Genomic DNA, 14505 nt, shown 5'->3' with positions numbered 1-14505 from the left:
CTGCAGACTTAATGAAGGTTGAGCACTTTATAGTGTGTCTTGGCAGCTTAAAGACGTCTTAGTTGTTCCACTGTGACGTTTAAACAAAATAAGTTTTATCTTTCCTAAATCTCTCTCTCTCTCACACGTTGGTCCAGATCCACACATTTCAACATAGATGAGATTATCCTGAAGTGTGTTGCGGATGTTCAAGGTCTCCAAAGGAAGAATCCTGAGTATCTCTGGATGATACCTGATCATGTGCGAGACATCAATCTTAATGTAGACCAGTGTTTCTCACACTTTTTCATACCAAGGACCACTATCCGAAAACAAGCGGCCTGCTCACCACCACTCCAACAGTATATAACACATTACAGCCTAACCATGACTTCTCTGTATCACCTCGTTCACACATCAAATCAACAATTCAAATACAACTACACATTCTACAGGCATCTGCGTGTCTCTGTTGCCTCCTATACTTGTCATTTTTAAACAATTTGAGATTTATTATTTATTTATTTATTTCAAAAGTGAAATGTTACCAATATACTCACAGACCACTAGGGGTCGCTGACGGACCACACTTCACTGTGAGAACCCCTGATGTAGACGCTCAGCCACAGATGTTCAGACTCGTTGGACAGACTGTAAGCAGCTTCAGTGCGTCTCGAGCTCCTCTTCACTGACAGCCGGCTGAGCTTTTTACTGCTGGTTGTTTGTAATGATGTCTTACATTCTGTTAGTCTTAACGTGGATATCTCTCTGCAACACTTGTCATTTATTTGGCATGATAAAAATGGCTGCTTCCTTTCCAATAGTCTGGAGTTGTTGGCAGGGTTAGTCTCTCTTGGTCTCAATAAAAACGTTTCCCTTGACAGCCTGAAGCCCCAAAGGAATACACAGATTAGGAACGTTAACAATGAAACAATGAAAACATGTGGAAGAGCTTTTCCTGGACCACAAGTTGAAATACATCTTTGTCTCATCCAAATACCCCTCCTCGACTCCTCCTTTCCCTCACTCGCTTCCCTTCCTTGCGTCTTAGCTCCACCTCCGTAAGATGCGAGCGAGAGACACGAGGAGGTGACGCGAGGACAGAGGAGTCCTCAGGTATTAATTGGGATGTCCTCGTTCACTCAAACATAACTCTTAAACGACGTCTGTTAATGATTACATGTGCACAGCTGTATCCCCTCTCATCGGGCTTAACTGAATAATTCTTTAGAACCGGCCCATTTCAGGTTAAATATTTATTTGAATGAATGAATCTTTCTCTTGTTAGTCAAGGAATTCAATGTATGATGGTTGGTCCTGCTTTTGTGTTCCGTTTTGGTGTAAAATGTAGCCTACATTTAAATAAAAATATAATTATAGTAATGTGAAGCCTTTTAGAAATGAATTGCACATAATAATTCCCACGGAGCTGTGAGCACTTATACATTTATGTGACGCTTTTCCACTCATCTTCCAGTTGTGGGTTTTCCTCTGTTGAAATGGACCAGCTGTGAAGGTGGGGGCGGGGCCAGCTGTAAAGGTGGGGGCGGGGCTTTTATACGCGAGTAATGAAAACACTTCCGCGTAGTCTGCTCGCGTGTATCCTCCCTTTCGTCTCCTCCCGCAACCCTCCTCCCTCACCCCCCCTCGACTCCTCCGTGTGCATTTCAGCTATTGGGACGTCCTTCAAAAGGGCGTGTCTTGATCGATTTCCGGGTCAAGTCCCGGAGGAGGGGAAGAGAGCAGTCGAGGAGGGGTATTGGGAGGAGGCTTTTGTCTCTTTGAGTCCTATCCACCCCAACCAATGAGAAAAAGGAATGATTGGACCTACCGTTCCCTACATGTCCTCCCATTGGCTCAAGCATTGGTTCTGGTTCAGATATGCACATTAGCTGCAGGTTAGGGGAGTAACAGGATACATGTCATGGCCTTACGTAATTAGGATACAGAAGAAATGTAACTGTTATCCTTTAAAGCTACATTTTTTTAAACTGGGGATTACTACCAGGATCCACGTCACTGTATTAGGTTAGTTGAAGCAATAATATTCAGTTTAAATACAGAATATTAGGTTCAATGTATTGCTTTCAACCTAATACAGTGACGTGGAACCTGTTGACATAATGCACTTAATTAAAGTTAATCTTTATTTTGTTCAGTTTCTGTACTGCCTTCATTTTCCAAATGCATGTTTTTCATTTAAAAAACATTGAAACAAGTCACATTTTTCAAACTGAATATCTTGTCTTCTCCTTTCTGTTGTCACAATAGTTAGTAAAAGCAATCATATTGACTTTTCTATTGTCTATATTTGTATGTTTGATATGGAGTTAATGCAAAAGTAACAGAAGTACCAGGATATCAAAGTAATCAGGATACTTGTACATCTTATTACTTAGATTACATTACTGACGACTAGTGATTGAAACGTGTTACATTTAGTAAGTTCCCATCCCTGGAAATATTGTTCATTCATCTGACTTTCAACAGACAAGGACTTTTATTCCAAAATAAAACCTGTTTGAGGATCCAGAAGGTTTCAGGTCACGGTGATAAAGATCAAATCCAGCCTTATGTTCAATGTTTTATTTGATAAATGGTTAAATACAGTACTTGCATCAGATTACACTGATTTGTTCCTCCGTCCAGCAGCAGGGGGCGCCCGCACATCATTTAAAGAGGCCCTGATGTTCCTCTGTGGTCGTCCTCCCCTGCAGGTTTGAGTGCATGTGACTGGTCTTATTTAGTCCTTGAAAGTCTCTGACTGTTTTCAGAGAGCTCCAAAGGTGTTGGAGCAACACGAATGTTGAAGATAAAAACTCAAAGTCCTGATGAGAGCTGGAGCAGTTTGAACTTTCCCTCATGTGTTTGGCAAGCTAAAGATATTCCTGAGTCACGGTGGATTTCTTCATCGTGTCCCGCGCTCTCCCTCTCCTCTTCCTCTCACCTCTTCCTCTTCCTCTCACCTCTTCCTCCTCCTCTTCCTCCTCTGACGTCACACACAGTTTCTCACAGTCGGCCTGCGTGTCGAAGCGGTTTGCGTTGCCCTGGCAGCCTCCGTACTTGAATAGAGAGCATCTCCTCTGCTTGCTGTTGAAGAAAAACTTCATTTTGAAGTCCCGGCAGGGGCCGGGGTCCTTCTTGTGGAGACAGACGTCTGCAGGAGGGACGAGAAAATACATAATGTCATGTTTTTGCTTTAAAAACGATAATGTATAGTCTGCCTGCAGTCCACATTTAAGATTCAAAGGTGTTATCGTTATGCTCATCAGCTACAGTGTAGAAATGTCAATGAAACTCTTCGGCTCCTCCCACAATGAAACATAATAAAATACAAAAATAGTGCAAGAAGTCTATATACATGTAAATAGAATATGATATGCACAAGAACAGAATATGAAATTAAATAACGTAAATTAAATATGGTTTATTTCGGTAGTCCTGTTGTGAACCCTGAAATGTTGAGAACCCCAAAGTGTGATGGTATAGATGTAGAGTAGGGTCTCCAGCTCATAGAAACTGCCGGATGCTAAGTTGCTAAGGAAACTAGACTCTACACTTTGTGTTGAGCAGAGCGCTGCACTGGAAGACATGCTGCTCCAACAACAAGTCACTATATAATAAAAACAAGGTGTTTCTCTCTTAGTAAGGGAACACATCTGCCAATAGAAGAAGTACAACATGGCTTGGTGAGAGTTCTTGAAGTAAAGATGGGATAATTAGATAAATGAGATCTTGTGTTTCGCTGGGGAAACTTATTTTGAACTAAATTGGACCAGAATCAGAGAATTTGTAACAAAAAAGCCAGAAAAGCTGAGATTCTGTTTCCTGATGTTAGCTGGAGATGTTCCTCTAAAATAAGATGTTTTTAAGAGACTTAAAAAGATGCTTAAGACGCCTTGTCTAAAAACAAGACTTCAGTTATTAAGTCTGATATCAAGTTTAACGACATGTTCTGACATTAGACAAATATACTTGGCAAGATTTTACATTGTTGCAGTGTGTGTGTATCTACCTAGCTCAATACCAGAGATGAGCTAGGTAGCTACTGTGTGTGTGTGTGTGTGTGTGTGTGTGTGTGTGTGTGTGTGTGTGTTTACGTGTGTGTGTTTACGTGTGTGTGTTCTGTGTGTGTGTTCTGTGTGTGTGTGTGTCTGTGTGTGTGTGTGTGTTCTGTGTTCTGTGTGTGTGTGTGTTCTGTGTGTGTGTGTGTGTGTGTGTGTGTGTCTGTGTGTGTGTGTGTGTGTGTTCTGTGTGTGTGTGTGTGTGTGTTCTGTGTGTGTGTGTGTGTGTGTGTGTGTGTGCTCTTTGTGTGTGTGTGTTCTGTGTGTGTGTGTGTGTGTGTGTGTGTTCTGTGTGTGTTCTGTGTGTGTGTGTGTGTGTGTGTGTGTGTGTGTGTGTGTGTGGTCTGTGTGTGTGTGTGTGTGTGTGTGTGTGGTCTGTGTGTGTGTGTGTGTGTGTGTGTGTGTGTGCTTTGTGTGTTATATGTGTGTGTGTGTGTGTGTGTTCTGTGTGTGTGTGTATGTGTGTTCTGTGTGTGTGTGTGTGTGTGTGTGTGTGTGTGTGTGTGTGTGTATGTGTGTTCTGTGTGTGTTATATGTGTGTGTGTGTGTGTGTGTGTGTGTGTTCTGTGTGTGTGTGTGTGTGTGTGTGTGTGTGTGTGTGTGTGTGTGTGTGTGTGTGTGTGTGTGTGTGTGTGTGTGTATGTGTATGTGTATGTGTTCTGTGTGTGTTCTGTGTGTGTGGTCTGTGTGTGTGTGTCTGTGTGTCTCTACCTATGCTCTCAGCTCCAGTGAGGAGAATCACCTCGTCTCCACGGCTCTCAGTCCGTCCTCCCGTCCGATCCTCAAACTTCTCGCCCTGACTGGACGGCCATGTTGGAAAAAGTATTTGGATCCTTTACTTTTTGCTTCTCTTTGCATTTCTTTCATTTAACTTAGCTCTTTCAGCACGAGAAGAAAAACTCGTCTTTTGTTTTTCTACATCTGTGATTCTGCCGTAACGCCCGAGTGTTTAACACTGATAACACAAACTGTGCACAAATCAGTCGGTACATTTGGAACTACTTTCTGCAGCTTCACAGTTGTGTGTAAAGCGTAGTGTGAGTTACCCGTTGGTCTGCTGTGTGTCTGCTGGGTCTCTCAGCTCACTGCAGGTTAGAGACGGAGGAGAATACTTGATCAGTCCCTCTGGAAAAAAACACAAATACAAACACTTTTGGATTGAAACAATAATATAATCCAACTCTTCTTCGTCCACTTTTAATAAGACGAGATGTGACGAGCAGAGAGAGAATTCAATAATTAAGTATATTTACCACTTTAATGTCTGATAAAAAGACTCAATAATATAGTTTATTTACTTTAATCCCAGAATAAATACAAGAAAATTCACCAGTTTAATGTTGCCACTATTTGCACCACTGTATTTTATGATAAAAACATAATGTAGTAAATGTACCACTTTAATGTCTCAAAAATGTAAAGAGAATCTAGTAAAATCAACAGTTTACTCTCAGCAAACGTTAGAAAGCAATCCGGAAGATATAACACTTTAATCTCTAATTAAAATATTTAAAAAAAAGTGTTAATGTACCACTTTAATCTGGGAGACATTTACCAAAAAGAATCAACTTGAATTGCAGCGAGTGTCCAAGTTGCTCTTCTGGTAAATTCACTAAACGTAGTCCGAGAGTTATCCTTGTTCCCTGAATACCCCCCCCCCCCCCTCCCCCCCCCAGCGGAGAGGAAGACCCTGAAGAAGCGCTGGGTGTAGAGTGTGTGTAGAGTGTGTGTAGAGTGTAGAGTGTAGAGTGTGTGTAGAGTGAGTGTAGATTGTAGAGTGTGTGTAGAGTGTGTGTAGAGTGTAGAGTGTGTGTAGAGTGTAGAGTGTGTGTAGAGTGTGTGTAGAGTGTGTGTAGAGTGTGTGTAGAGTGTAGAGTGTGTGTAGAGTGTGTGTAGAGTGTGTGTAGAGTGTGTGTAGAGTGTGTGTAGACTGTGTGTAGAGTGTAGAGTGTGTGTAGAGTGTGTGTAGAGTGTAGAGTGTGTGTAGAGTGTAGAGTGTGTGTAGAGTGTAGAGTGTGTGTAGAGTGTGTGTAGAGTGTAGAGTGTGTGTAGTGTGTAGAGTGTGTGTAGAGTGTGTGTAGAGTGTAGAGTGTAGAGTGTGTGTAGAGTGTAGAGTGTGTGTAGAGTGTGTGTAGAGTGTAGAGTGTAGAGTGTAGAGTGTGTGTAGAGTGTGTGTAGAGTGTAGAGTGTGTGTAGAGTGTAGAGTGTAGAGTGTGTGTAGAGTGAGTGTAGAGTGTGTGTAGAGTGTAGAGTGTGTGTAGTGTGTAGAGTGTAGAGTGTGTGTAGAGTGTGTGTAGAGTGTAGAGTGTAGAGTGTGTGTAGAGTGTAGAGTGTAGAGTGTAGAGTGTGTGTAGAGTGTGTGTAGAGTGTAGAGTGTGTGTAGAGTGTAGAGTGTAGAGTGTGTGTAGAGTGTAGAGTGTGTGTAGAGTGTAGAGCAGGGGTGGGCAATTATTTTTTCCATGGGGCCACATGAGAAACAAAAAATATTGTGGAGGGCCGGGCCAAAAGGCTGAACTCAATTCTGCATAATATTAATTGTATTTCTTTATAAAAAGCAGTAAATAGCATTGTTTTGACAAGCTGGTAAGAGTATATGTTATAGTTGAGCAATGAAAAAGTGAGGTTGCCTTACAAAAAATGTAATTTATTCAATCAAATTTCCCAAAACAATGGTAAACAAAATGTGAACGTTTTTCACCATTTCTGACTCATATTAGTGAACATTTTCAGTCGCATTCACTACAAAACACATTTTGAGTTTCATATACTGTTGGAAAGTTGTGTAAAGGTTCTTAGCATTCTTAAGACATCACAACATTGTCTTTGTGCTCCAAACATTCAGCAAGATACATCATATTGAACTGTCACTGAACATCACTGAACTGTGATTTTGAGAAAAGGCTTCCAAAGAAAGTGTCCCAGTTCACTGCTAGTTGGTTCCTTTACATGCCTACATTTGTAGTCTAACCACCTCATTTGGTGTTTTTAAGTTCTTTTTTCTTGTTCAGTGAGAGAAATCTAGTCTCTGCTGGGCTTTAACGAGTGCATCGAAGTCAGGTTGAATGTCTGAGGTGGAGATGCGAAGCACAGCTGACAGATGATCATCAGTGAGAGAGGATCTATACCTGGATTTCATAAACTTCATCTTTGAAAATGTTTGTTCACATATGTAGGTAGAGCCAAAGAGAACCAACATCTTCTGAGCATGTCTCCTCATGTTTGGAAAGTTCTCCTCCTCGAGAGAAGAGTAGAAATCCAGCAGAGATCCTGACTTAAAGCGCTCTGCCAGTACTGCATCAGACTGCAGGTCAATGAGTTCCAGCTGAACATCACTGGGTGCATTATCCATACTGCAGGTAAAGGGAGAGGAAATCATGAGCATTTCATCCTCGATTGTTCGGAGATCTTCAAATCGCCTTGAAAACTCACCATGCAATGCTCCTAACATGGATGAGTACCTGCAGAGGTGATCAGCTGATGGTGTGACTTCTTTCAGGGTTTGCATGTGAGTGAGAGTGTTGCTCTCCAGTTGGCTTGAAAGAAACTGCATCTTTCTCATGAAAGCCTTCACCAGGCTGTGCATTTCATGAACAAAAAGGCCCTTGCCTTGCAGTTTGGTGTTCAGTTCATTCATCAGTGCAGTCACATCAACAGCAAATGCAAAATCTGCCATCCAGTCCTCGTCTGAGAGCTCTGGGATGTCTTTGCCTTTCTTCTCACAAAACTCTTGAATCTCTGCTTTCAGGTCCCAAACTCTTTTTAGCACTTTGCCCAGGCTGAGCCATCTGACAGCTGTGTGGTAGCCGATGTCACTATGCTCAGTCTCATGCTCCTCCAAAAGTGCAACAAACTGTCTGTGATTCAATGCCCGTGCCCTGATGAAGTTTACTATTTTAGTAACAACATCAATAACATGGTGAATTTTTAGCACTGACTTGCACAACACATGTTGGTGTATAATACAATGCAAAAATACAAATTTCTGATCTGCGTCGATTTCAGTCACTTTATCTTGCATACGTTTCAAAAGTCCAACATTTTTACCTGTAAGATTTGGACAACCGTCTGTTGTGACACCTGCCAGTCTGTCCCATTTCAGTCCCAGCGTGTCCATGCACGCATTTACCTCCGTGAACAGATCGCTCCCTGTCGTCGTCCCTTTCATCGGCCGCATTGCTGCCAGCTCCTCCGTAATCTTGAAGTCCGGCGTTATCCCACGGACAAATACGAGTAACTGCGCTGTGTCGCGGACATCACAGCTCTCGTCCAAAGCCAAGGAGATAAAGTCAAAACTTGCCACTTCATGTTGCAGCTGAAGCTCCAGATTCCCCGCAATGTCCTCGATCCTTCTCGTCACGGTTCGCCTGGACAGCGGGACTTGCTCAAAGGCTTCTTTTTTTTCAGGGCATATTAGTGCTGCAGAGTCCACTAAGCACTCTTTGACAAACTCCCCCTCTGAGAATGGCTTACTGTGTTTAGCTATTTTGTGGGATATCACGAAGCTGGTCTTGGTTGCTGCATCCTTGGATGTGTGAAGCTTGGTAAAAAAGCCTTGCTGCTTTTGCAGCTTAGCTAGCAAAGCGTTCGATGTGCGCGCCCTTTCAGCATCAGTCAAGTTTTTGTATTTCTCCGCGTGTTTCGTCTCGTAATGCCGACTCAAATTGTAGTCCTTGAACACGGCGATCTGCTCCCCGCAAACTAAACACACGGCTTTACCTCCGACTTCAGTAAATAAATACTTAGCAGTCCAATTTTTGTTGAAAACCCTACATTCGGCATCTACCTTTCTTTTTTTTAGCATCAGCTGACATTTTTGAGCGCTAAAGTCGTCTTGTGACAATTATCCAATAACGCGCACGTCTTGATTTGACGTATTGCGTCATTATGTACGTGAATAAAAAACAACTTCAAAATAAAAGCATTGCAGCTTTAGTCCATGCATGAGGTAAAATTAGAAAATATGTTTATTTTGTAATTTCCAATTAACCTTACACGGGCCGGTCAGAGTCAACCAAAGGGCCGTATGTGGCCCGGGGGCCGTACAGTGCCCAGGTCTGGTGTAGAGTGTAGAGTGTAGAGTGTGTGTAGAGTGTAGAGTGTAGAGTGTGTGTAGAGTGTAGAGTGTAGAGTGTGTGTAGAGTGTAGAGTGTAGAGTGTGTGTAGAGTGTGTGTAGAGTGTGTGTAGAGTGTAGAGTGTGTGTAGAGTGTAGAGTGTGTGTAGAGTGTAGAGTGTAGAGTGTGTGTAGAGTGTAGAGTGTGTGTAGAGTGTAGAGTGTAGAGTGTGTGTAGAGTGTAGAGTGTGTGTAGAGTGTAGAGTGTAGAGTGAGTGTAGAGTGTCTGTAGAGTGTGTGTAGAGTGTAGAGTGTGTGTAGAGTGTGTGTAGAGTGTAGAGTGTAGAGTGTGTGTAGAGTGTGTGTAGAGTGTAGAGTGTAGAGTGTGTGTAGAGTGTAGAGTGTAGAGTGTGTGTAGAGTGTGTGTAGAGTGTGTGTAGAGTGTGTGTAGAGTGTGTGTAGAGTGTAGTGTGTAGAGTGTGTGTAGAGTGTAGAGTGTAGAGTGTGTGTAGAGTGTGTGTAGAGTGTGTGTAGAGTGTAGAGTGTAGAGTGTGTGTAGAGTGTGTGTAGAGTGTGTGTAGAGTGTGTGTAGAGTGTGTGTAGAGTGTAGAGTGTAGAGTGTGTGTAGAGTGTGTGTAGAGTGTGTGTAGAGTGTAGAGTGTGTGTAGAGTGTAGTGTGTAGAGTGTGTGTAGAGTGTAGTGTGTAGAGTGTGTGTAGAGTGTAGAGTGTAGAGTGTGTGTAGAGTGTGTGTAGAGTGTGTGTAGAGTGTAGTGTGTAGAGTGTGTGTAGAGTGTAGAGTGTAGAGTGTGTGTAGAGTGTGTGTAGAGTGTGTGTAGAGTGTAGTGTGTAGAGTGTGTGTAGAGTGTAGAGTGTGTGTAGAGTGTAGTGTGTAGAGTGTGTGTAGAGTGTGTGTAGAGTGTAGAGTGTGTGTAGAGCAGGGGTGCTCAATACGTCGATCGCGATCTACCAGTCGATCCCAAAGGTATTATTGGTAGATCGCGTGACATTAAAAAAATTGACGTCAACCTATCATCCATCCCGTCTTTTGATTGATATACAGGGCAGCCAGTCAGATGACATCTGAATTTTGTCTGACACTTAGGTCACTGCGCATGAGCAAACAACTGCGCTAAGTGCTAACTAACTAGCAAGCTTGTCAGCGAGTTACGGCCAGTTTTCAGCCTTTGGTTTTTTCTCTCAAACCTATGAAAGGGTATAAAAATGAGTGAGGTAGCTGGACCAAGTAAGAAGAAAAAAACGTATAACTTTCATACGGAATGGGAGGAGGACTTTTTTTTCACGATGACATTTTCCAAGTGCGTTTGCCTCATCTGCCAGTCTACCATAGCAATACCAAAGAAGGGGAATGTGGAGCGGCATTTTCGGACTGTTCATGGAAAATACGACACCGACTTCCCGCCGAAAAGCGAGCTGAGAAAGAGAAAAGTGAAGGAACTGAAATCCCAGTTGTCCGGACAGCAGTCATTTTTCACGCAACAAACTTCAAAAGCGAAAGCCGCCACCGAAGCATCGTTCCGGGTGAGTCACATCATCGTCAATAACAAGAAGTCCTTCCAAGACGGAGAGATGGTAAAAGAGGCATTCGTTGAAGCAGCTGACTCATTGTTCCGAGACTTTAAAAATAAGGCAGAAATATTATCTTCGATCAAAGCTCTCCAGCTGTCAAGAAGCACAGTTACACGGCGCTGTGAAGCCATGGCTGAGGATTTAACCCAGCAACTTTGGAAGGACATTGGAGATTGCGAGTGTTTCTCACTGCAGTTGGACGAATCAACGGACGTGAGTGACACAGCCCAGATGTGCATTTTCATTCGTATGGTGTTTAGTGATATCACTACAAAAGAAGAGCTATTAACAGTACTGCCCATGAAAGAACAGACGCGAGGAGAGGACATATTTCAGTCGTTTAAAAACTTTATCGCGAAAACTCAGCTCCCAGTGTACAAATTGATGTCTATCACCACGGATGGAGCACCCGCAATGGTTGGCCGCTTGAATGGATTTATTGCAAAGTGCAGGCAGGACGATGCTTTCCCGGACTTCCTAAATTGCCATTGCATAATCCACCAACAAGCGTTATGCGCTAAAATGCTCAACATGAAAGAGATCATGGATGTTGCAACGAAGATCGCCTGTTCTATTCGCGCCAGATCTCTTCAAAGAAGGCTATTCCGTGCACATCTGGAGAATGCTGACTGCGACCACTCTGAGTTGTTGCTACACACTGACGTGAGATGGCTTAGTCGAGGGAAATTCCTGCAAAGATTTCGAGAGCTCTGTCCGGAGATTAAGGAGTTTTTCCGTGTAGCTGGACATGCAGAATACACGCAACTAAATGACGGTCAGTGGCTGTTAGACTTGGCATTTTTAACCGATCTGACCAACATGTTGAATGACCTTAATCTACAGCTGCAAGGAAAAGACAAAACAGTGATCAATATGATCAGCTCGGTTAATGCTTTCAAACGAAAGATGCAACATCTCTCCTCAAAGCTGCAGCGCCATGATTTGGCAAACTTCCAGAACCTGGCGTCAGAGCTGGAGATGCAAAGGAAGGCCTGTGTGCAACTTGACACTGCACGCTACACAGAGCAGATTGACAAATGTCTGTCAGAGTTTGACAAACGCTTTCAAGACTTTTCTTTGCTCGAGCCAGTCGCTACATTCATGTGCTATCCTTTTCGGGAAGATGCTGAGGTTGATTCACTCGCATCAAAAATTGCAACACTGTTTCACCTGAACTCTTCTGTAGTGGAAGATGAGATTTTGACACTACAAGCTGACATTGAGCTGAAGTCCAGAGCTCATGGACAGTTCTGGAACTTACTCACAGAGGTAAAGTACCCCAACATGAGGAAATGTGCTACCTCCTTGACAGCATTATTCGGCTCCACTTATTTATGTGAGTCAGCCTTTTCCCACATGAAGATCATCAAGTCCAAGTACCGTTCCACCATGACTGATGAACATTTGGAAGTGTGCTTGAGGCTGGCTGTCAGCAGTTACCGTCCGGACTATGCATCCCTGGCTGATTCAATTCAGTGCAAGTCATCAGAGTAAACTCGGGTAATGACAAAAAATGTACATAGTTAATTGTGTTGTGTTGTGCAATATTGGCTCATGCGATATAAAGAATCCTCAATATATTTATAAATAAATATATGTTTTGCATTTTTTGTAGTAGGTAGATCATTTTGACTTGATCATTTTATAAGTAGCTCTAATGCTGAAAAAGTGTGAGCACCCCTGGTGTAGAGTGTAGAGTGTAGAGTGTGTGTAGAGTGTAGAGTGTGTGTAGAGTGTAGAGTGTAGAGTGTGTGTAGAGTGTAGAGTGTGTGTAGAGTGTAGAGTGTGTGTAGAGTGTGTGTAGAGTGTGTGTAGAGTGTAGAGTGTGTGTAGAGTGTAGAGTGTGTCCTCACTGCTGAGCGCGGAGAGGAAGACCCTGAAGAAGCGCTGGGTGTAGCTCTGCTCCTCGGCCTTCAGTCGGTCCAGGTGGACGAGGTGCTGCTGGAGCGGCCCCCCCGCCACCTCCTCCACCTGGCTGCGGTCGTAGCGCTCGCCCACCGTCACCACGAACTGCGCCACCCCCTCACACTGGGACCTCTGGGAGAAGTAGCTGAGCTGGGCCCGGTCCTGGGGGGCCGTGCTGGTTCCCACCAGGGTCAGCACCACCCTCCTTCTTAGGGGCTGTGCTGCCTTCAGGAGCAGCTCCTTCAGGGCAAAGTCCAGAGTGACGCCCAGCGCCGAGGAGCCGCCCTGCGTCCACAGGGAAGGAAAGAAGAAACATGATTTAAAATCTTTAGCTCGATAGCAGCTATGCCTCTTTGACCTCAAATCTAATTGTGAAAAATAATCGAGTAAATGTTCTGTTACATGTTTTACTCAATGCCCTGGCTGATCATTGCCATCCCTGTCTGAGTGTCTGCAGGTGTGCTGAGTCAGAGCAGCCCCCCACCAGCTGAAGGCTTTAAAGACTCAGCCCGGCCACAGAAGCTGCTCCTCAGCGTATACATCAAGCCAGGTCATATTAGAGGTTCCATTGATCCTGTTCTGTCTGTGTTCCCCTGCAGTCCTGCCTGCTCTGCTCCAGCCCCTGTAGACCGCTCAGACCCACAACCTCTGACCGGATTCCCTCCCATTCGGTTTCCCTTCACACCCCGGACCCCCCACCTCAGCTCTGATCAACCCAGCTCTTTTTCCCCCCTGAAAATAAACCTTTTTCCAAATGGTACCGTCTGTGTCTGCACCTGGGTCTGCTGTTCTGCTGCCTAACATGCACCTCTTTATTCTCCTCACATAGTATAGGTATCAGGGACGGTGTACCTGCTGTGTCATGTTCATCAGGTGCCTCTTCATCTGGCCGGAGGTCTGGAAGGTGTCGAACCCAAACTCCTCCTTTGGGGCCCGGAAGCCGCTCTGCTGGACGAGGGCCACCCGGGCCCCTGGTCCCGGCCTGCGGGGGGTGGGGCTCACGGCCAGCTGCTCCACCACGGAGCCCAGCAGCTGCTGCATGCCGGCGTACTCGTCAGCCTGCACCTCCCTGGAGCTGTCCAGAACCAGAACCAGGTCCACATCCGCCTCCTGAGGCGGCAGCGGGTCCAGGATGAAGGAGCACTGCTGCGAGCGCTGGCACGGGTCTGAGGGAACACACAGGCAACATCGTTTATTAAAGGTCACCTATCATGCTATTTTAGGCAATAGCATAGTGTGGTGTCTGTCTGTCTGTCTGTCTGTCTGTCTGTCTGTCTGTCTGTCTGTCTGTCTGTCTGTCTGTCTGTCTGTCTGTCTGTCTGTCTGTCTGTCTGTCTGTCTGTCTGTCTGTCTGTGTGTCTGTGTGTCTGCGTACCGTAACAGATGGCACAGTTCTTGACCTTCATCAGGTCAGCGGTCCTCCTCAGCACCATGAACATGGAGGATCCGGAGTCGTCCGCCTGAGATCACAAACAGCAGCTGTTCATCAAAGGACTGACGACCCTCAAACACAACGACAGCTTACACCAGCCTGCATGCTCTCCAACATCAGCATTTATTAAACAACGGCAGGAGGATTTATTGTTATTAGTGGTACTAGCAGGGATGGGGTCGTTACTCAAAGTAATAAATTATATATTACTTATTACTTTAAAAAACGCGTTACTTAAAAAAACGCGTTACTTTACGCGTTACTTTACTCGCAGGCAGATCACGCAGACTGCGGAGGGTGCTTCATTTTGCGGAGGGAGCCTCGCAAATTCCGGCGCACCTACAAGTGTGCCACAGTTTTCGTCGCTGCGAGGCTCCACTAGCACCCCCCCGTCGACGCGGAACACAGAGGGCCTCATCATATAACTTTGCGTGTTTGCTGTTTACTCGTTACTTTACTCGACGTCCTCCTTAGCTATTAGCTTCA

General features: G+C 44.5%; 1 protein-coding gene across 1 annotated transcript in view; it reads right to left on the bottom strand.

Moving 5' to 3' along the window:
• Positions 1-2550: 2550 nt before the first annotated feature.
• Positions 2551-14505, bottom strand: part of LOC307013486 (collagen alpha-6(VI) chain-like) — a 58174-nt gene continuing 46219 nt past the window's right edge. Inside the window, exons 32-38 of the mRNA XM_079640886.1 lie at positions 14288-14457; positions 13963-14047; positions 13440-13753; positions 12536-12872; positions 5090-5168; positions 4755-4843; positions 2551-3136 (exon numbers count right to left, since the gene is read on the bottom strand). Coding sequence (XP_079497012.1) covers positions 2856-3136; positions 4755-4843; positions 5090-5168; positions 12536-12872; positions 13440-13753; positions 13963-14047; positions 14288-14457 — 1355 coding nt within the window. The 3' untranslated portion in view covers positions 2551-2855. The remainder of the gene's footprint in view (positions 3137-4754; positions 4844-5089; positions 5169-12535; positions 12873-13439; positions 13754-13962; positions 14048-14287; positions 14458-14505) is intronic.

Source organism: Notothenia rossii (assembly GCF_949606895.1).
Source record: "Notothenia rossii genome assembly, chromosome: 7".
NCBI lineage: Eukaryota > Metazoa > Chordata > Actinopteri > Perciformes > Nototheniidae > Notothenia > Notothenia rossii.
Note: the sequence above shows the minus strand (reverse complement) of the source record. Positions and strands in the feature narration are given on the sequence as shown.